Source organism: Amaranthus tricolor, chromosome 9 (assembly GCF_026212465.1).
Source record: "Amaranthus tricolor cultivar Red isolate AtriRed21 chromosome 9, ASM2621246v1, whole genome shotgun sequence".
Lineage (NCBI taxonomy): Eukaryota > Viridiplantae > Streptophyta > Magnoliopsida > Caryophyllales > Amaranthaceae > Amaranthus > Amaranthus tricolor.
In genome coordinates, this window is record NC_080055.1 from 22,591,897 (window position 1) to 22,612,524 (window position 20,628).

A 20,628-nucleotide genomic window follows, 5' to 3' on the forward strand; every position below is an offset into this window, starting at 1 on the left:
ACACTCTTGTCTTTCATATGTTCATTATACTTGCTAGATTATTATATTATCTATGTTATAAAATAATTTATATCTCTACTTTAAAAAGAATAAGGGGGCGTTTGGTTCGCAGAAGGGAATCGGAATGAAATGAGGAAAGGGAATAAAGGAGAAAGGAATGGATTCCCCTAATTTAACCTAGTCGTTTGGTTGTGTTCAGGAAACGGAATGAACTGCTCATTGATTCCCTTTGTGACTGTTTGGTTCAAGTTGGATTAATTGATTCCCTTTCAACAGAGATTAGGAGCAACCCAGAAAAGGAACAAAACAATGGCGAAGAACTTCAATTCACTCGAACAACAAAACGATGTTCATCAATGGCGGTACAGAAATCTATGTAGAACAACCCAGAAATCCAATTCATCCTACAAATCCAGAGATTAGGATGAATGGCGGTACAGAGGATTACAAAATCCAAAACGATGCAAGTTAACAGAGATTACAACAATGGTGGTATAAGTCATAAAAACAACAGAAACACGAAGAAGAATGGCGGTACAACACAGATTGAGAAGAAGAATCAAAAATCAAAAACGCAACAGAAACGAAATTACAACAAGAATCAAAAACGCAGGCTTTCATCAATGGCGGTACAACACAGATTCAACAAGAACACGAAGAAGAATGGCGGCAGCAAAATCGAGATTGAGAAGAAGAATGCTTCGAACAATGGCAGCAGGCGCAAGAGCTTGAGGAAGGACGCGTGAAGAAGAGAAGAGAAGTTGAGGAAGATGAACGAGGCGCGGCGAATGGAATGGGAATGAGGGAGAAGAGAAGAGCTTTCATCAATGGCGGTACAACACATGAAGGAGGCGCGAGGAAGGAGAAAAATGGGAGTTAGGGTTACTGAATGAGGGAGGGAATGGAATGGGAAAGTAAAGGGGGAGGTGGGGAATGAGGTTTACCTTATTTGGGTAAACCTAAAACTGAAATGGGGGAAAGGAAATCATTGAAAATGGGAACCAAACAACATCAAAGGGAATGGGGTATTTCCATTCCGTTTCCCTTTCCTTAAGACCCCCAACCAAACACCCCCTAATAGTATTTTGTTATCGACTTATCATTTTTTTAATATTTGTATCAAATGATATAGTCTTTAAGTATTATTAAACTCATTTTAGTAGATTTTAGATATTTATGACTTATGAGGTGGATCTTAGAGGGTACTAGAAACAATAGAAACAACCGCATCCGCAATTTAAAACGTAAGCTCGTCCTCCCGGCATCGTATTCTTCCCATCCGGTGTATCTCACTCGTTCACCCTCCTCCCCCCTCTCTTCTCTAAACATCAAAATATGGTGGTAATCGAACCATCAACCGAAGAAGAACCAGTAATCAACCCAATCAATCACATCAAAAACCACAATTCTAGCGATAATGAGTCTGAAATGAGCTCCACAATCAACAAAGACGTCTCCGAGGGTTTCGAAACTGCTAGCGATGGTGATTATTTCTCCGATAGAAGCGCTGAAAATGGCGACGACGATTATGAAGGAAAACAACAACAACAACAACAACATGGAGGTAATGAAGGAGAACAAGCTGCGCTATTGACGACGGCTCCCAAAGATGATTCTTATGAAGATGCTCTTGATGATCATCAATCGAAACAGGTACTTCTATTTGATTTCGGTTGTAATTTTTCGTGTATTGTAAAGTAAATTAAATGATTTTGCTGATTTGAGTTTGATGCTTCTGCTAAAGATCAACTTCTTTACTTAGGAGTAGTATGAGATTGGTTTAGGTATCTTTTGATTGATATTATATTGTTAAGTTTTTCTAAACTTGGTATTGCCTACACTTTTGGTTATTATGGATTCGATAAACTAAATATTTGGTTGGCTCAAAGCTGCGAACTTTTTGAAAATCAAGGCATACTTAAATGTCATAGCTCATTCATGTGTTATTCTTGATTGCCTTGGCATTTGTAGTGTCGTCTTCTATAGATAGGTGATGACGTGTGCTTCGAAAGTTTGTCCACTTGTCAAATGCTGTTTTTTTAATTTCCCATCCTTATTGTTCTTGACATTGAAAGGAGCTTTGGGATTGTGAAATAAGGAAGAATGAGGAGAGTGAGTGTACGGGAATGCTTAAAATTATAGTGGAAGATAATCTCACCAGAAAAGAATATGATAGAAGTGTAGATTGATATTGAGCATTCAAAATGGATAGTGCAAAGAACTATGGAACTGGGGCAGTATTATTTGGATTCTCCAGTGTTTGTATATTAAATATGTTGCTATTGTGATAGTCTTCTGAAGATTTTTGTGGACTTCAATTGTTGCATATTTTTCACAAAATTAAGAATGGTTTGTTTTTGCGGTTAACAGAGGGCACTATCACAAGCTAATGATGCAAAAGTAGAAGGGAATGAGTTTTTTAAAGATGGAAAGTATGACGATGCATTGTTGAAGTACGAATTTTCTTTACAACTAGTACCTGAAATTCCAGAATCTGTGGAGCTACGTTCCATATGCCATTCAAACCGTGCAATATGCTACTTAAAAATGGTATGCCTTTTCTTTTTTATTGTACTAACTATATGATGGTGCTAGTTTGAGCCATTTGGTTAGTTCTATGGACAGTAGACTATAGACAGTTGGCTAACATGAAGGCTTGTGTTTTATGTGGCCGTGACCAAATTAAGCAACATGAAAAATATGTAACAACTTTTTGGATAAGAATTAGGAAACAAAGGGAAAGGGGGAATGGAAAAAGAGTTATGGGTTTACCTTCCACTCTCGCCATTATTGGAGAGATTTGTTTCTTGCAACATATGAAAGACCTTCCAATGCTGTTCCCTCCCTTTTGCTAATTCCATGAAGGAAACACCATCCCTCCATCCCCCTTGCTTTCTTTCCATTTCTTTTTATACAAACAAGTTGTCTGCTTGATTGTCTAGTTATAAATTTATGTAAGGTGAACTAATATAGTAAACCTGGACCAATATCTTGAGGCCGGTCGTTATTAGCTGCATGGAGGTTGGGGTCTGAGCCAAAATTTATGAACTGCTAATTTGTCGTATGATGGGATATGTTAATGTACCTATATCTGTATGATCCTATATTGTTTTTCGATTTGGGATTGGAGGTGGTGGGGTAGCTTTTCCTACATTTAATATTGTCGAAATCATTTTTTTATTTACCTTTATTTTCATGCGCAGCTTAGAATTTACTGACCATTCTCCTTTAGCGTCATATAGAGTGTTCATTCAAACCATCCAGGTCAAAATCGGGTGTCACATTGGCTTTTATATGGTCGGGTTGGGACTGTTTGAATACTTTTAGCGTCACATTTCCCCCACAACACAAAAGCAATACATCAGATATAAGCAGCTTCTGTATGCTAGATGGCTTACGAAAACCGAAGTCTTATATTGGAAAAGTCTAGAGTCTTCTTCACTATATGTGTTTTTAGTTTGACTAGATTCTTCTCTTATTTCACCCATTCAGGGAAAGTATGATGAGGCAGCTAAGGAATCCTCAAAAGCTTTAGAATTAAATCCAGCATACATTAAAGCTTATTTTAGAAGAGCGGAGGCTTATGAAAAGCTTGAACGTTATGATGAAGCCATTTCTGGTGAGCTTGCCAGTTTAGTAATGAGCTTGTTCTTATTCAATGTTCATTTGATTATGGAATTGGAATTTCTATTCTTTGTGTTTTTTCTCTTACCTTTTCTGTTAATTTCACTAGTTCTTTAAATGTTCTATCCTTTATATTATTCCTTAATCTATATCACCAGTTTCTCTTCATTTGATTCACCCATTTATGAAAATTTAGTCCCATTTTTGTTGATTTATTTTCTCTCTCGCTTGCAGATATGAAAAAGATTTTAGAGCTGGAACCTTCAAATGATCAGGCTAGGAAAAACATTGTCAGATTGGAGCCGTTAGCCCGAGAAAAGATGGAAAAAATGAAGGAAGAGATGATGGGTAATTATTTCTTTATTTTCTATCCTTTGTGATGCTTTTTACTGCATAATTTTGTGTGCTCCTAGTTATCCTTTATATTCCTATGTTAAAAGATAGAGTTGTAGGTGATTTCGAATTTTATTGCTCATTGACTTGAGTTGTATTGACAGCTATCTATATGCTTAGATTGGGTACGTTTTGACAACATAAATGTTTTTAGTATGCGCTGTTTTTCTTCCCTGTTGATTTTTGCCTACGTTCAACCTTTGTTTTTGCTAGCTGAATACCAAGGCATTGATTGAAAGTAATTTCAAGGTTAAAATAAACGTATATGTATTTTACTTATGGTGCTAAAATTTTTTGAAGTATCAACCTCGGTGTAAAGTACATGGAAAAGTCAAAACCTTAGTGAAAACTAGAAACTATAAAAGAGATCTTTGATTCTGATGTTCAGTCCAACCTGTAAGGGGTGGCCGGATAGTTAGACAAAAAGCAAAGTTCTTGTCTTGTCTTGGAATTGTACACTGAGTGGCTTGACAGTTTAGAAATTGTCGTTAATGATCAAGATCAAGTTTAACAAATTTTTTGTTTTTAAGATGCTGATTAGTATCATTGGAATCCACAAGGATAATTAGTTGTATAGCATCATCATCAAGAATGAATATCTATAATTGAATTTAGACTATGGCCTATTTCTCGTCTAGAGTAATTGCCTTGCAGGAAGCATTTCTACTGTTTACGACCTTTCCGTCAAAAGGAAACTTCCTAAGTGAAAGCAAAAGCCATTACTTGGCTAAGATTCCTCGACTTTCTTTGATATGATTTGCATCTCTTTGGATGATCTTTGAAACTGATGTCTAGAGGAATAAAATAGTTGTCTTATATCTTGATCGAGAGCCAATTCTATTATTGGAGTCGCACCGAGATCATTTCATGACTAGAGTAATTGTCTTGCAGCCTTAAAATTCTCTTTTTACTACCTTTCAATTGAAAGGCTAATATCTTATAACATAAGCTTTTATTCAACTAAGATCCTACAACTTTAGGGAAGTTAGAAGGGACTAAAGTAGTGTCTTAATTGGCAAAGCGGCAAAAAGTTTTGAGATTATCATTTGCTAAAGCCGACTTATCTAATAAAATGTGAATCATTTTGTAATGGGGGTGGGTTAACGACAAACAGGTATTTCGAGTGCATGGGGTGTGGGTTTGTGGTGTGAACTTTACACGAAATGTTACTGCACAGAATGTAATGAATAGAATATATGAAACAAGCTTGTAAAAGTATTATGTAAATGAATAGAGTAGCTAAATGCGAGCTATGTGAGTAACTCAATAATCCATAATGTGTAATAACACTTTTTTCAATACAAGCATGTCTTCTTCAAATATAAAATGCAAAGCATGCCAATAGTTTGCTCTCCCCTTAGATTATATGTACACAATATGAAGTTACCTCCCTTTACAAGAAATAACAAACTTTCTGGATCACCATAACAAAGCAATAACAAAATAACAAAAAAATTCTTAATGATTTTTTGGGTCTTTAAAAGTTTCTTGTACGGATCTGCTCCTTGTCCATTTAATTTTCCATGCATAACAATAGTGCTGGAGGCGCTTAAAGATCCACCTAAGGTCTTAGTTTTGAAAAGCGCGCCTCACTTGGCACCATAGTGAAAATGCGGTAACGAGAGTGATGCGGTTATCATATTGTCTAAATATCGATTGAAAGCATTAGATATCCCTTCATGCGGCCTAAAACGCGATTTTTTTACACCTTTACAATGCGGGAATAATCGGTTCGTTTATTTTTACAATGCGGCCGATGCAATGCGATGCGGCCTTGTTTTTATTCTATACTTGGCACCTTGTATGATCCAAGCTCAAGCTCAAAGACGTCCCGACTTAATTAGGCAAAACCCACAACTAGAGGCGTGCGCCTGGGTGCGCTTTCTCGTTGAGTTGTATAATTAATTAAGCTTGTTTGTTTGAAAAAGAAATAAAACTTGAAACTCAAATTCACTTGAATATGAAGTTTAGGAAACCGTTGGGCTGATTAAATAGGAGAGTAGAATAGCATGTGAAGAAGAATAAATAACTTTGGGTATCTTCATATTCTCAATTTCTCACTATAACAGTTATGTGCTAAAATAGTGTGTACTGCAATGATAATGAATATTTTCAAACTTGTTGCTATTATAATAAGTATGTCATGTTTTAAGTATTACTCTTCCTCTTGGGTTTGCTTCTCAGGAGGATGGCACAAGGATGAGAAATGATGGGGAGTGGGTATTTTGAGGCCATATATCCGTTAGTGGGATAATTATAGGTTCTAATGTAGGAAAGAGAAATAAATTGTGGATTTTAGTGGGGTATTATAGTAGTGGTGACAAATTTAGTAGGACAGACTAAAACAGTAAATAGGGAGAGGGAGTTCTTTTGTTTTAAAATTGATTTTTGAACTTTTTAGCGAAAATGTATGCCTTGCCCACAAAAAGCTTGCTCCTTAATCTTAATCTTTACACCTAGGCTCTAAGGACCTTTTGTGCCTTGGTGCGCCTCATGCCTTATCTATTTTATAGTAAATGAATAGTGGCACAACTTGTGCTAGCTTTGTACCAATATTCTAAATGTCGATTTGGGTAGGATAGTGACTCAAGCTTGGATCAATCAAGATTGAAAGGGAGAAAATAGGAGTGTGTTTGTGTAGTATGAAGGAAAAAAGATGGTAATGTAAATTTTGGAGGGGCTATATGTGGACCTAAGTATTTGTAAAGGAATGAGCCAAGAAAAGAACATGTACTGATCTTGACTTTAAGTATGTATTTTGGGCAGCTAAAATTGTCCCTGAACTCATGTGGGCTATTAGAGGGGAGTGAGCCATTGCTTTTTATGTTTGTTTTTAATAACTGGCCATTGATGCACTTCACATTTTTGTGTCCTTTGGTCCACTCCAACAATTGAGTATTTTAAAAAGTGCCTTGTAGATACTCCTCTCGTTTCCTCATGCATGTTGTGAGGGTTAATTGGGTGAGTGGGTGTTCCCCTTTATTTGGGGTACTCGGACATGGATCCTCTCCCTCATTTCTTGTTGAGCCACAAAAAAAAAGTTCTTTTGTTTTCTTGTTGAACTGCATGAACATCTTCTCTAATTCCTTTTTCCATGGTTGGCTTCGCATTGGAGCCCTTACCATCTCGCATTCTTGGGCTTTCGATCATGGTTAATGTCTCATTTGGTATTTTTGTGTCACATAGGAAATCGTACGCCTTGAGGTCTTAGATAACCCAAATGCTACAAATCTCTACATCTAATATCCATTGTATAACCTTTTGGCTGCCTCCAATCACCGGGAAACGGATTGCTCTGATACCAATGTAATGCAGGGTCGCAGGGGTGATTTCTGTGGTGGTGTAACGGCTGGGAGTGAGTGTTTTGAGTGGATGGATGTGGGTTTGTAGTGTGAACATTGCACCTAATGTAATTACGCAATGTGATAATGGAGTATATTAGAACTTGTAAATTAGTGTATTCCATAAATGGACAAAGTAACAATCTAGCTATTCCTAATAAACAATCCATAATGTGCAAAAACACTTTTGCCAACGCTAAGCTTGCCAATATGTTGCTCCCCTTGTCATTATAATATGAAGTTGCCTACTACTACAATAAACTAACAGAAATCTTTATGATTTTCTGGGTTCTTCAAAAGTCTCTCGTTCCCCTTGTATCCCTTTAGCATAACACGATTCTACTTCCTTGAAGATGTTGGCATTTCAATTCTTTTTAAAAAGATCAAGATTGACAACAATTTGAGGCTGTAATACTGTCTCCTTCACTTGAAAGGAATGCTATTTCCATCTGCTTCTACATTGAATCTAATCTTTCCAAATACTAGTATGCAACCTGTCTTTAATTTGTAGTACTGTAAACATTAGCAATGGTGTTATACACTATCCTTTATTTTTTAGGTTGCTAACTTGATATTCTTTAATTTTGCAGAGTCTAATGCATTTTCTTGAGCTTCAATATTTTTTTTTTCTTTATTTTTAATTGTGTAGAAGTTGATATTTGAAATCTACACAGTGAGATAAATCTGAAAATATGCCACTTGATTATGTGTTTTCTTATATAAAGAACACACAACACAAGATTAGTTGATGAATAGTGGGTACTATTCAAAGGTAATGACCGGAAGGAGGAGAGTATATGCCAAGTGACTAACAATGGTTGCATCTCACATATTCCTAAATGGATAGCTTTCTAACTTTCTTACTGATAGTGCAAGGATTTAGTGACCACTTAGATTCTGGTCGAGTAATTGTCTAATACTCCCTTCATCACCAAGTTTTTCCCATGCCCTAAAGGGTCCACATACTTTTTAAGAGGGTGGTGGGTACAGGGAGCTAGATATGCAGTGTGGTCCCTCTTTGCTTTGATAGGAAATGGAGAAAAATGATGGAACACCTCAGACAGGAAACTGGGACATACACGGGAATGAACTGGTGGAGCAACTGTTTTCAGGTCCATGAAGAAGTTGCATGAGCCTACTTTGATAAATAAGATACACTATATTGAACATTCAGATCGTTGGTTTCTGCTATCCAGATGCTAGGTTTTTAGATTTTTGATGGGAAAATTCAGGACTAATATATTTTGTCTCGTCTTATTTGTTTGGTGATGATTTTTTTAAAAAGTTACTCCCTGCACCCTTTCCCAGAAATGCAAGCATTTGCTTCCTTTTTCTCCATTAGGTTGCCATTGAGGCATTGACCAACAAAATTTTATTTTTTTTAATGTCAATAGGGCGAACTCGTAGGGGAATGGGGAATGGAGGGAATTTCTATTATGATTTTCCCTTTTACCTGTAATTTTATCATATTGTGCCATAAAAATAGAAGATTGTAAATACTACTAGTAGGCTTTTTATCTCAACATATTTATATTGCATTGTGTGTAGGGAAGCTCAAGGAGATGGGAAACAACATACTTGGTCGTTTTGGAATGAGTGTTGACAATTTCAAAGCCGTAAAGGATCCGAACACTGGTTCGTACTCTATTTCATTTCAACGCTAGGATACTCGATGGATATCTGCAACACGTGAAAACCAAAGCAGCTTCCAAACCTCATGTTAAAACCTTCTATTTTGCTCGTATGTTGGAAAATTCAAATGGTTGCAACTGGTATTCGATAACTAGGAGAAAGGAAACTACTTTTGCCAGTCGAGGTAGTCCGCTGAATGGTAGTTTGTCTTATCAATCCTTTTTTTATAAAAACCAATTGCATTATTCAATCAGTGGCTGTCTCAAACTTTTAGAGATCACATGTGACTTGCAATAATATGGCTGAAAGTTGCTTCTGCTCCTTCTTTTACAAACTGCAATGTGGTTTTGGTGGTTTTCGCTTGACAAGAACCGATGCAGAATGCTGTGTTTTTGTCTTTTGGTCCGGTTACTGTTTGGTTTGGTTCGGTTTGGTTCAGTTTGGTTTGGTTTAGTCTTTTTGGCTCCACATTAGTGGAAAAGTTGAGCTAGCTCAATAAAATTCCTGAGTACATGCTATGCTACATGCTGTTGATATCCTAAAATTGTTAGGGCACTTGTATGACACTGCAGTTTTATTATCTGTATACGCTATTCAGATGTTCTGAGTATTTGTCAAAAATTGGATTCGAATAGACTACATCAGTTGTCACTTATTTGATATTGTGAATTTGCTGAAAGTTTATTTTATTACTTTATTTCTACATAATTTGATTGAAAGGGAGAGAATACACAAACGATCAAGTACATATAATGATATAAATATTGTCAAATGATATAATGAGGAATTATAGTCATAAAATTTATTATTTGCGAGTTACAATCATTAATCAAAAAACGTTAGCATTTTAGCCATGTTGTCGAATCCTGGTGAAGATGACATTCTGAAGTTTAAACTTATTGACTTTTCAAATTGTCTTTGATCTAACTCAACTTGTGATTCATTATTTTTTCTTTAATCTTTAAGCTTCAACAATTGTAATTTCACCCGTTATTCTCTCTTCAAAGTTCAATCTCAAAATCTCTTTCCTTATTTTTTCCCTCACAAATCAAAAAGCTACGTTAAAGATGGCCACGCTAGGGATATCGAGTAGAGAAACTTTTAATCAATGGAAGACCTTAATGAGCTAAAACTTAATTTAATAAGCTTGCTAGATACTCATTTTATTTAATCCTTTAAATTATCTAGTTCGTTGATTACTACATGGAAAAAAAAAACACAAATTATGAAAATGTAGACTTTTTGTTTCAATACCATTCACTTAGAGATAATCTCTCACACGTCACAAGAATGGGTTAGAAATACCTTTTGTCCCTCTTAATTTGCATTAATTTTTATTTTGAGTTGTCCTACTCATTTTGAATCGGTTTTTTATTTGAAATTGATCCCACCACCTCCTTCACACATTTAACTTTCTTTTATTATCATCTACACAATTTAATCTCTTTTTTTGTTTAGCACTCTCTCTGCAACACTTAATTTTTCCGCTATCCAATTCACAATTTAATTCTTAATGCCTTTTATTACAAATGATTAAAAACTCTAAAAAGTAAATATATGCAAAACTAAAGCAATTGAGGAACATTAATTACATTGAGTGTAGCAACTAAAATATCTATAGAAAGTATCACATGTGTTACACTAAAGAATAAAATATTACAACACTCAATACTCCCATTAAATTTATTTATTTATTTATATTTTCTCTTTGATGCAATTCAATGGGGAAGAGGGAGTACTTATTTGGTTACCCCAAAAGGCAACTTTTGGAAACTTCCATTAAGGCTTCAAACATCACACTTAGAGCAACCAGGAATGTCATATTTGTCATTTGACATTTCTTGATAATCCAATGTTTAGATCTAACTATCTAAGTAACAATAATCTAAAGTTAAGTCTTTAGAAGGCCAATCATCTAAAAAGCTAGTAAAGTACTGCTCTGTATGTACAAATTAGGGGTTCTCATTCAATAAGGGAAACATATCAAAAATTCAACAAAGAGGCTTAAGTCTAAACTAAAATGTTGCAGCATGTTGAACCTTTTTATTTGCCTTTTGCTGGGTATTATTAGGGCAATTAAACAATCATCAATCTTGCTCCAGATTCACACTATATTGGCGGCTTTTATGCTAGTGCACAACATCTCTATACTCGTAAGCAAATACGAATCAAACCCGTCTTCAAATCACACGGGAATATCAGCTGCTGCTTCCTCTTTGAGCTGTTTCGTTGCTTGCATCGAAGCATGCTGTTCTAGGTACTCTTTGCTATTTATTTCTGTTAATCTGAAAGCGACATTAAAAGCACTCAAATCAAACGAGACGTAAGAGTTATAAACGCTATCCCCTTGATGTATTTACTCATATTTGTTTTTTTAAAAATAATATAGCAAGCAAGGCATCAATAATTGAAACCGCCACAAAAGAAAGACGTACCTACTAATAGTGCGATCCTTGGCGAATCCTAGTTCATTGTCAACACAAAGATCGACAATATCATTTTTTCTTGATCTTGACGAGGTTCGCGGTGCAATGCTCTTGGCATCAGATATCGTTACTATTCTTTCAAAAAGATCAACCGGGCTTCCCTCGGCTGTACACAGTAATCTAGCCTTGTTTTCGTACATCACCTAACACACAAATCAAAGATATAATGGAATTAGATAAGGCAAGGTTCGGGATAGAAATTTGTAATTTTGAATGAGAATAGTTTCATATGACAATATGTAATCCACCATCTGAGAAGATTTAAACACGACTCCATTGGGAGAAAGAAATCGATATGGAAATTGATATTTGCAAGTAAAAAAATTGACAATAATCCAAGTTTTCACCCATCTACTCTGAATAATCCCACCTATGAATTATTTTCTAATAATCCCTTGTTGTTCCTTGATGTCTTTTAGATTTGAGTTTAGTACAGTGATTAAGAATGTCATTTGATGTAGAACAAATATTTGAAAGTGGATCGAGAGGGTACAATAATACAAGGAGAAAAAAACAGAGATGCAATAAAAGACTATTTTTAATCCAATATAAGAGAAAATCATTTTGGGATAACCTTTGTAAACACGAGGGACAGGGGTATTACGATATTAACAAAACACCATAATGACAAACTGTAATAAAAGCATCAAATTCCTCTTTCAACTAAGCGAAAAACGCAAAGCAAGAAACAAGACGCACATCAACTAAAGTGACAAACCGGTATGCCGCCGTCCTATTGTGAAGCCCAAAAATTGGCACACCATCCAGTGCCAAGGTATGAAATTTTTCTGCAAAATTGAACATCATAATTTATGTATATTCATCAGATAACAATCCAAAATCAAATCCTCTAACCTCAATAAGATAGTAACTTAAAAATTTGATAAGGGCTATTGTATAGTACTTTCATATCGCTTTTGATCTAGTTTTTGATGAGGCTCAAAGGTGTTTTTGTGTGTAATGTGATGTTTAGTAAACAACAAATAAACACCAACAACCACCTTCATGTTCTCAACTTCTTACATTAGAAGACGCAAAATGGCTTAGCAGACACCACATTGTTCTTACTTCTTACATAAACTTGGTAGAATATATCATACTTCTCTATCCGTTGATTTTATGACATTGCTAGTGGGTTAGATTTTATTGGGAGAAAAAAAGATAAAATACAAGTGGAAGTAAGAAATGTTTGGATAGTGTTATACGATTCGCTAATTTCCTCGCAAATTGCGAATCGGAAAAAGCGAATTATGATCCGCTTTGGGCTATTCTTGGGCAAGTTTGAGTTTATCACAAATTCAAAAAGCGAATTAGCTAGCGAATCATGTTACATTAATCTGGATAAAATAAAGAAAGAAATTGAGTTACAGATTGAGATATTGAGAGAGATTGTGGGTCTATGTCTATGAATAGAACTATCAAAATCATTAGGACGATTATATATAGAAGATTTAGAAATTAAAAGAAACAAAGAGAGTACGTATAAGTTTAAAGAAACAATGTATTAAATAACAAAACAATGCTTACTGAATAATCCAAAATAGTCGGCTGCTCCAAGAGGTCTATCACACAGTTCTTCAAATGGAAAATAAGCACATCCATTTGCACCCAACGGAACCTTAAAAGTGTAGACAAAATATTGATACATCAAGTTACGATAGTCACAAATAACCACATTTTATATTTATTCACTTGGCATGTACCTGTAATTTCCTTCCCATTACAACCTCCACCTCCTGTAGCCGAGCTTCGTGCTCCCCGATTAACTGCTGAAACTTTGCTTTCAGAAGACCTGACATATCAAGTCCAATTAGATAAAATCCTTGCTCGCCCTGCAATCGCAAGTACAGGTTATAACTACTAATAATAAGTATATAACAAAAAGGGGTGGGGGTATGGGAGCACAAGGTCATAAATGACGGCAAAATTAGATCAAATAAGAAGGATCACTAGAACAAACTTACAGAGGTCATCTTCCGATAATCTACTGATGAACCGATTTCATGTACTATACACCTTTCCTACAACAAAATGAGTTTGAAACCTTTAGCCTTCTAAAAGAATATTTACTAAACTTGATCAAACGACAGACTTCAACTAAAAGGGGAAAGCACTTAATAACTACTCCCTTTGTTCTCTTAGATTTGTATCAAAGAGAAAGTTGGTGTGGATAATGGTAATAAATGAAGAGAGGGAAAGAATTGTGTTGATGAAATCAAAAGAGTTAAAATGTATGGATGAGATTAATAGGAAGTGGTGGGTCATTGTCCAAATGTAGAAATGATGCAAATTAAGTGGGACGGACCAAAATAGGAAAATACATACAACAGAGTATGAGACAGAAAGAAAACCTTGTATCCCTATTTGTTTTCTATTCATATACTCAAGTAGAAAATACATACAACAGATTGAAATTTCAGAAATAGGAAAAAACTGTACTAAACCTCACCTTTACTGTCGCAATAAAAGGTAGAAATAAATCTCTCTGAAGACCACCTTCATAAAGATTATCTGGTGCACGATTTGAAGTAGCAACAAGAATCTAATATGCACAAGCAAAAATTGATTAGTTTGTGGAAAACGCACACTGGGAAATAGCAACTACTAAAGCTCCATATGCTTACAACACCATTGCTGAACAGATGCCCAAATAGGCGATTCAATATCAAGGCATCAGCCACATCAGTTACCTAGAAATCCAAAAAAATAAAGCAAATAATCAACGAATATAGCTCCAATTCAGGAAGCAGCTGAAATCACTAAGATATTTCTACACCACCACACGATCATACCATGAACTCATCGAGACATAACAAAATGGCATCATCTGATATCTCATCTGCAACAACATCAAGTGGATCTGCCACGCCTCTATGTCTCTGAAAGTGAACAAGAGTTTGCAATTTGACAAAATTACTTGAACCGAACTATCAAAATGAGATAACTAATCTTTATAAACTACAGCCAAGAACATAGACCAGGCCATTGAGAAACACGAAAAGGTAATTATTAAACCTATCATCTAAAACCAGTTTCACTATTCTGATTTCTGGTATGTAGTTAACAGCACCTACAATCTCATGTCTTAGTTTTAAAAAGCGCGAGACGCACCAAGGCGCAAAAGGTCCTTAGAGCCTAGGCGCAAAGGCACGGCAAAGGTGCGAACTTTTTGCAGGCAAGACACACTTTTTTGCTAAAAAGCTTAAAATCAATTGCTTAGGGGAGCAATTGGGGTTTTTCCTCCCCGAGGGGGTCTCAGGGGGTGAGTATTACTTCTATAAGGTTGATATTACTTCAAACATGACATTCTTATTTTAAAATCAACATGCTAGAAAACATTAATTATCTTGACAGTAAACACCACTTTAGCACCATAGGCGGATCTACATAATAACAATGGGTAGCATAGGCTACCCGTGTTTTTTTAAAAAAAAATTAATTTTCTATTTTTGTTACCTTATACTTCCTTCGTTTCACTATACTTGCTACATTTGATTTTTTTACGTAAAATAATATATTATTTTAATCATTTATATAATGAAATATGCGCATCTAAAATTTTTTAATAAAAGTATGCAATTAAACGATTCAAACAAGATCTCACTTGCATATATTTGTTCCTTGATCTCGTTGTAACTTGTAACTTATAAATTTGTACGATGCAATGTGGATGACATTTATTGCCCTTTCTATTTTATAGTAGCAGTGACATGCAATTATTATTGCGAGATTTTACTTATAGGTCAGCTTGGAGTAATGAAAAATTTTTGGGTTGTTCATTTTACAAATAGGACTGCTGAATTTTTTATTACTTTAATTCAACACATTGGTGCTACCCATGATTTTGAGTTCTAGATCCGCCAATTTTTAGCACATAACTAGTATAATGAGAATATGAAGATAATCACGGTTATTTTCTTCTTCTTCGCTAGCTTTTTCTCCTTAAAGAAGCAACAGTTTCTCGAGCTTTATATTCAAGTAAATTTGGGTTTCAAGTTTTATTTCTTTTCAAAGAAGGAGGCACACCGAGCACACAAGGCGCAAAGCACATCGAGGCGCTCCATGCGCACGATTCTTGTAGTGGGCTTTGCCACACCTAGCCGAGGAGTTATCAGCTGAGTTCGAGGCGCACAAGATGCAAAGCGAGGCACGCTTTTTAAAACTAAGTCAAATGTACAAGAAAAATGTTATGTAATCTGTAATTTCTCTTAATATTGGGCAAAGTGGAAGATCCGGTTTTCACGGACAATAAACAAGTAGAGCATTATCATTGATCATTAAAAAGTTAACCAGTGCCCTCTCCGATATAAGGATATAAAAAATGTTCTTGAGCATCACTACTATCCATAGGGTTCAATCAGTTTCCCAGTAGTTCTATTGAAATTAGATATTCTTTTCTCTATAATATAAAGTCGCCTCTTTGGTGTTTGCCTTTCAATTGCGTACCTTTCATCTTAACAGTTCAAAGAAGGATCAATTACCTGCAAACGGCTATGAACGTTGAGCATGAAGTCATGAAAATGTATCCTCTTTTTCCTCCAGGTGCTAGGTCTGCCAAAAGTTAAGACAATACATCTCTTTTAACAAGCAATCTAAGAAAAGAAGTAATCCGTATATCAATCAGATAAATATACATCTTGCAACATACAACTGAGTTTTCAGAAACATAAACCAAGCTTACAATTGATCGAAAAACAAATCCATTAACATTGTCTTCCCGGTGCCAACTCCACCATAAAGGTATAAACCTTTCACCGGAGAATAAGAAGACTGTGGAACAAAACGGGACCATAACCACCTACTCCTGCATTACAAAATCAAGCTTCAATAATTAAAATACTACTGAAAAAACACTCAATTTCCAAGCACGGAAATGAGTGATTAAAAAGTACAATATGAGAGTCAACAATTAGTGCAGTGTAACATAATTCGCAAGCTTATTTGCTTTTTAAATTCATGATTCGCTCAAATTTTTATAGCCCAAAACCAACCATAATTCGCTTTTTTGGATTCACAATTCGCAAGGAGATTAGCAAATCATGTGATACTGAGTCAGTGACTAGCCAACTAGGCAATTGCAGGCACATACCTCCCAGACTTTTCTGAGGTTGCATAACGATCTAATCGACATTCATTGGCCTTCTCAACAAGCTGATTATAAAGCCTCTGAAGCTCTCTCAACGTGTCGAGCTGCAGTAACCGTAATAAGAAGTTCAGACAACATCATAGAGAAAAGAGAACAGATTTGATTATAGTTCAAACCATAATAAGTTCAGATAACGGGCCAACGAAGGGGAAATACGATCAATTAAGGGAAACTTTCAGATTATAATTTCAAGATGCAATTATCGAAAAAAAATATACCTGACATAGATCACCATCGTATAGTTCACCTGCAGCGATTCGTCTTTCATATTCCACAAGAGGTCCTCCTTTAATGCCATCTGTACTACAACAAAGGAACAAAAATGTAATCAGGGATGTTCTTGCACAAACTCCATTAAAATTTGATCCAAAAATCCTTGAAAATGTTAATCTAGGAACAGAAAATGACCTCCATTAACGATTTGCACAGCTTCAACCGATAAAGCTCTTGATAGAATTGATTCCGGATGAGCAAATTTACAATTTTTATGATTTTGAACGATTCCACAAGTGTAATTGAATCTTTGATTCGCCAAATATCTTCTCTTTGTCAAACCAATAGCACAAATTTCCCCTTGGCACCTCAAAATCGATCGAAATGGGCGAATTGAGCGAGCCAATATTCTCATTTTCAAATGTCAACCAAATGTAGATCCAACAAAGTATAACCACACTAATAAAGTAAAATCTACAAGTGTATAGCTCAATGTATCACAATGACACAAAGTCCTGAAACAATACAAGAAAAATCACCAATACAAATTGCAAATTAGATTGTGTATTCATTAATACTCCACAATTAAGATTCTTCACAGTAAATAGTACATTATAAACTAATAAATTCCCTAAAATTCAGAAATTTCAACAGATTATGAGCAATCACAAGAAAATGAAAATGCAAACAAACAATATGATTATACAAGTTGCACACTTGTGCTATTAAACATGTAAGAGCATATTTTTTCTTAATTATATGTACTTTGTTCCTGCTACTAATTAACCCATTAAAATTTAAAATTACAATAATACAAAAAGCACCCACCTTCAGATTCCCAGAATTATTCAATTGATTTCATTTAATTTCAGTCTTACCCTTGTATTTTAAAAAAGAAAAGATTGTGTAATCAGATTATAAACAATATCATCAAAGAAACCAAATATAAATATCCCGAGTAAAATTATGAAATTCATTGAGCTTCAAAACAAGATCAAACTGCAGCATCCCAATAATTATTATTATTGATAATCACCGAATAACAAAAAATGGGAAAATAACAGAAATATAAATTCTGAAAAAGGGTTAAAAGCCAGAAAGCAGAGATAAAAATAAAAATAAAAAAAAACGCATACCTACTTGCTCAATAGTCAATACAACCCAGAAAGCAGAGAAAATGGATAATAACAACCCAGAAGAGGAATCGGAAAAAAAGGGATAATCTTTGTTGAAGTAAAAGATTAAAATTGGATAAAAATTCCAACTTGGATGGAGGTAAAAAGAAAAAATTACAGAATCCAAAAGAGGAAAGACTAAATAGTCAAAAACCCAGAAAACGTTGGGAAGAAGATCAAGAGGAAAGACTATACAAAATCAATCAATTGAGTTTATTTTGACGAGGAAACCAATATGATTATACTTCCTATTATGTGTTTTTTCATATTTTAATATTTATTTTTCTACTTGCACCAAATACCTAATTTCTTAATTGGGACCGTCTCACCTAAAACGGTCTTAATATTAATTGGTTCAATTTTAAATTTCTTAAAATTTAATGAAAAAACTATTTTTATGTAGTTAACTCTATGTAAGTTTAACTTTTAAGCTGCTTGTATGGGCCCGTCTCACAGTGAGACAGTTTTATACAAGACTTGCTGGTGTTTAATATTTTGAAAATATGTCGAGTCCAATAAAAAAATAAAAAATTCTTTTTTCCATGTAGAACAAAAAGACATTCAATTATAATAAAATGGCATATAAATGATTACCATGAAGCTCAATTTTAGAAGTATTTATTCAGATTTTCGGGTTAATTTCGAGTCAGGTATTTCAGGTCGATACAAAATTGACTCTTGTGATCATATTAATTTTTATATAATTGTGAATTCACTAATTTTTTATTGAGACAGTCTTATCATAAAAGGAGCTCAATTGGATCAGCGCAAACACTAAAAAAAAACTAATGCTCTATACAATTTAAATTTCATTGTTTTTTTTAATGTTTTATCATTAATGGATTGATAGTATAGGCTTGTCTCACAGTGAACGATCTTATATAAAACTTATTTTTGTAAATTTATTTTCAAATTAAGTCAATATAAATTCGATTACACGGTGGAGTATTATCAAATGGTGGAGTATATTTCCAAAACCTCAAGTCAATCCCAACAATTATTGAATAAAAATGTTTTTTTATTAATTTTAGAAACACGTTTTTCTGCCCAGTTTAGTTGGAAGAGGCATGGCCCATGAGAGAAGGAAGGTTAGGTTTGGGAAGGTGTGTTTTGTCTTTCTATTTAAGTTATAAATGATGAAAACTGAAATTAAATCTTGTTGGTCCCACCAACCAATTAGCTAATCGCCACAAACAAACACTTTCTTCAAGGGCACTCAAGTTTGAATATTCTAAAGTGATAATCTGATGCTCCCTATTGCCTCAGTTTGCTGCATTTAGTGGCTTTTACAATAGATTTTTCTTTGTTTATAATAGTCTTACTAGTGCAAGACTACAAGTGTCAATTCCCTTAATTTGGAGTTTATTTTGATTATTTATAGTTTGTTTTATGGGTTCTAAATCGAAAAATAAAGTTAAGTGTGTAAGAAAATACAACGAGTTAAGATTTAGATTACTTCATAAGGTGATCAAGGAGGTGCATATAGAATACCTTGAACAAAGCAAGAAGGTGCACAATAATTGCCTTGGTTCATGTCTTAAATGAGGCAAGAGGAAGGAAGGAATGTGTCTTGTACTGCACACGAAGAAGTCAAAGAATGATCTGGAGATGGTGCTCTTCCGAGCACCCTGGTGCAGAACAAAATGTGGGTTTTTGTTTTAAGCTTGCTTGGGGGGCAAGTATTGAGCCTTTACGTTACGGTTATTCTAACTTGTTTAGGGGCTACATAAGAATCCTAAATCAAATTACAATGTATTTAAGAGTCTAATACATAGAACGCAACTAAAGTTGAGTGCTAAGAGAGCTCTTTCTTTGTATTAGAGTTAGTTTCCATTAACGGTAAAAACTTTGTATTTGAAAGATTGTTCTCAACGTATGAGGGTTAGAGTATATAACATATCCCGGGGTCTCAACCATTAGCTTAAACTTTTGGTTGAATTAGTTCCTTAATATGGTATCATAGTCAACGTGACAAGAGGTTACGGGTTCGAATCTCAACTACCCCTCATTTAAAGTGGAATATTTAGTGCCAGATATGAGGAGGGTCTGTGCTGCATCTACACTTCTAACCCAAAGGGCTCTCGTGTGAGAGGGTGTGTTAAAGTATATAACATGTCCTTGGGTCTTAACCATCAGTTTAAGCTTTTGGGTTGAATTGGTTCCTTGACGGGTTGAGTTATTAATTTACATTGTTTACTAACAATATACAATTTAGTCAAACCTGGAGATATTATTCACAGTGTAGGCACCCCCAAAGTCCTCTCTTTTATTCACCAGCTCCAATCAGACTCCTCAAATATTGGTCATGTATAGCAAACACAGTGAATTGAACAAAGCGGTAATAATTCTTAGTCAATTGAGACACATAAATTAAATTGCATTGTAAAGACGAAATATAAAGAGCATGATCAAGAATTAAGGTGTTTGACAAAACACTTGGCCTTCCTTAGTAATAAGAACTTGTTGCTCATTCGCTAAATCAACACAAAAAGTAATAATAGAGAGAGTATTCCTCAAGTGCGTGGCATCTCCGGAGACATGGTGTGAAGCCCCAAGGAGAATGCGAGGAAGACTCACTAGTCATGTGATCAAGTTGTTGTTTATCAATCATGATCAAG

The 20,628-nt window shown here is 34.9% G+C and overlaps 2 protein-coding genes across 3 annotated transcripts; one reads left to right on the plus strand and one right to left on the minus strand.

Moving 5' to 3' along the window:
* The first annotated feature begins 1,164 nt into the window (after positions 1-1,164).
* On the plus strand, positions 1,165-9,641 carry LOC130823492 (uncharacterized). Its single transcript, XM_057688109.1, has 5 exons — positions 1,165-1,653; positions 2,371-2,550; positions 3,493-3,619; positions 3,859-3,972; positions 8,907-9,641. The coding sequence occupies exons 1-5, from the start codon at positions 1,336-1,338 to the stop codon at positions 9,020-9,022; spliced, it is 855 nt and encodes a 284-aa protein (XP_057544092.1). The 5' UTR covers positions 1,165-1,335; the 3' UTR covers positions 9,023-9,641.
* Positions 9,642-10,281: 640 nt separating this feature from the next.
* Positions 10,282-18,266, minus strand: LOC130823490 (uncharacterized). Of its 2 annotated transcripts, none has more exons than XM_057688107.1 (15): positions 17,976-18,238; positions 17,031-17,350; positions 16,841-16,920; positions 16,566-16,666; positions 16,158-16,280; positions 15,958-16,027; positions 14,269-14,355; positions 14,101-14,166; positions 13,926-14,018; positions 13,441-13,497; positions 13,180-13,308; positions 13,004-13,094; positions 12,176-12,264; positions 11,426-11,619; positions 10,282-11,275 (listed from the first exon to the last, which is right to left on the minus strand). In XM_057688107.1, the coding sequence occupies exons 2-15, from the start codon at positions 17,248-17,250 to the stop codon at positions 11,176-11,178; spliced, it is 1,500 nt and encodes a 499-aa protein (XP_057544090.1). In that variant the 5' UTR covers positions 17,251-17,350; positions 17,976-18,238; the 3' UTR covers positions 10,282-11,175. The 2 variants fall into 2 exon arrangements, with proteins under 2 accessions (XP_057544090.1, XP_057544091.1); XM_057688108.1 differs by having other exon boundaries at positions 10,283-11,275; positions 17,972-18,266.
* Between the last annotated feature and the right edge of the window lie 2,362 nt (positions 18,267-20,628).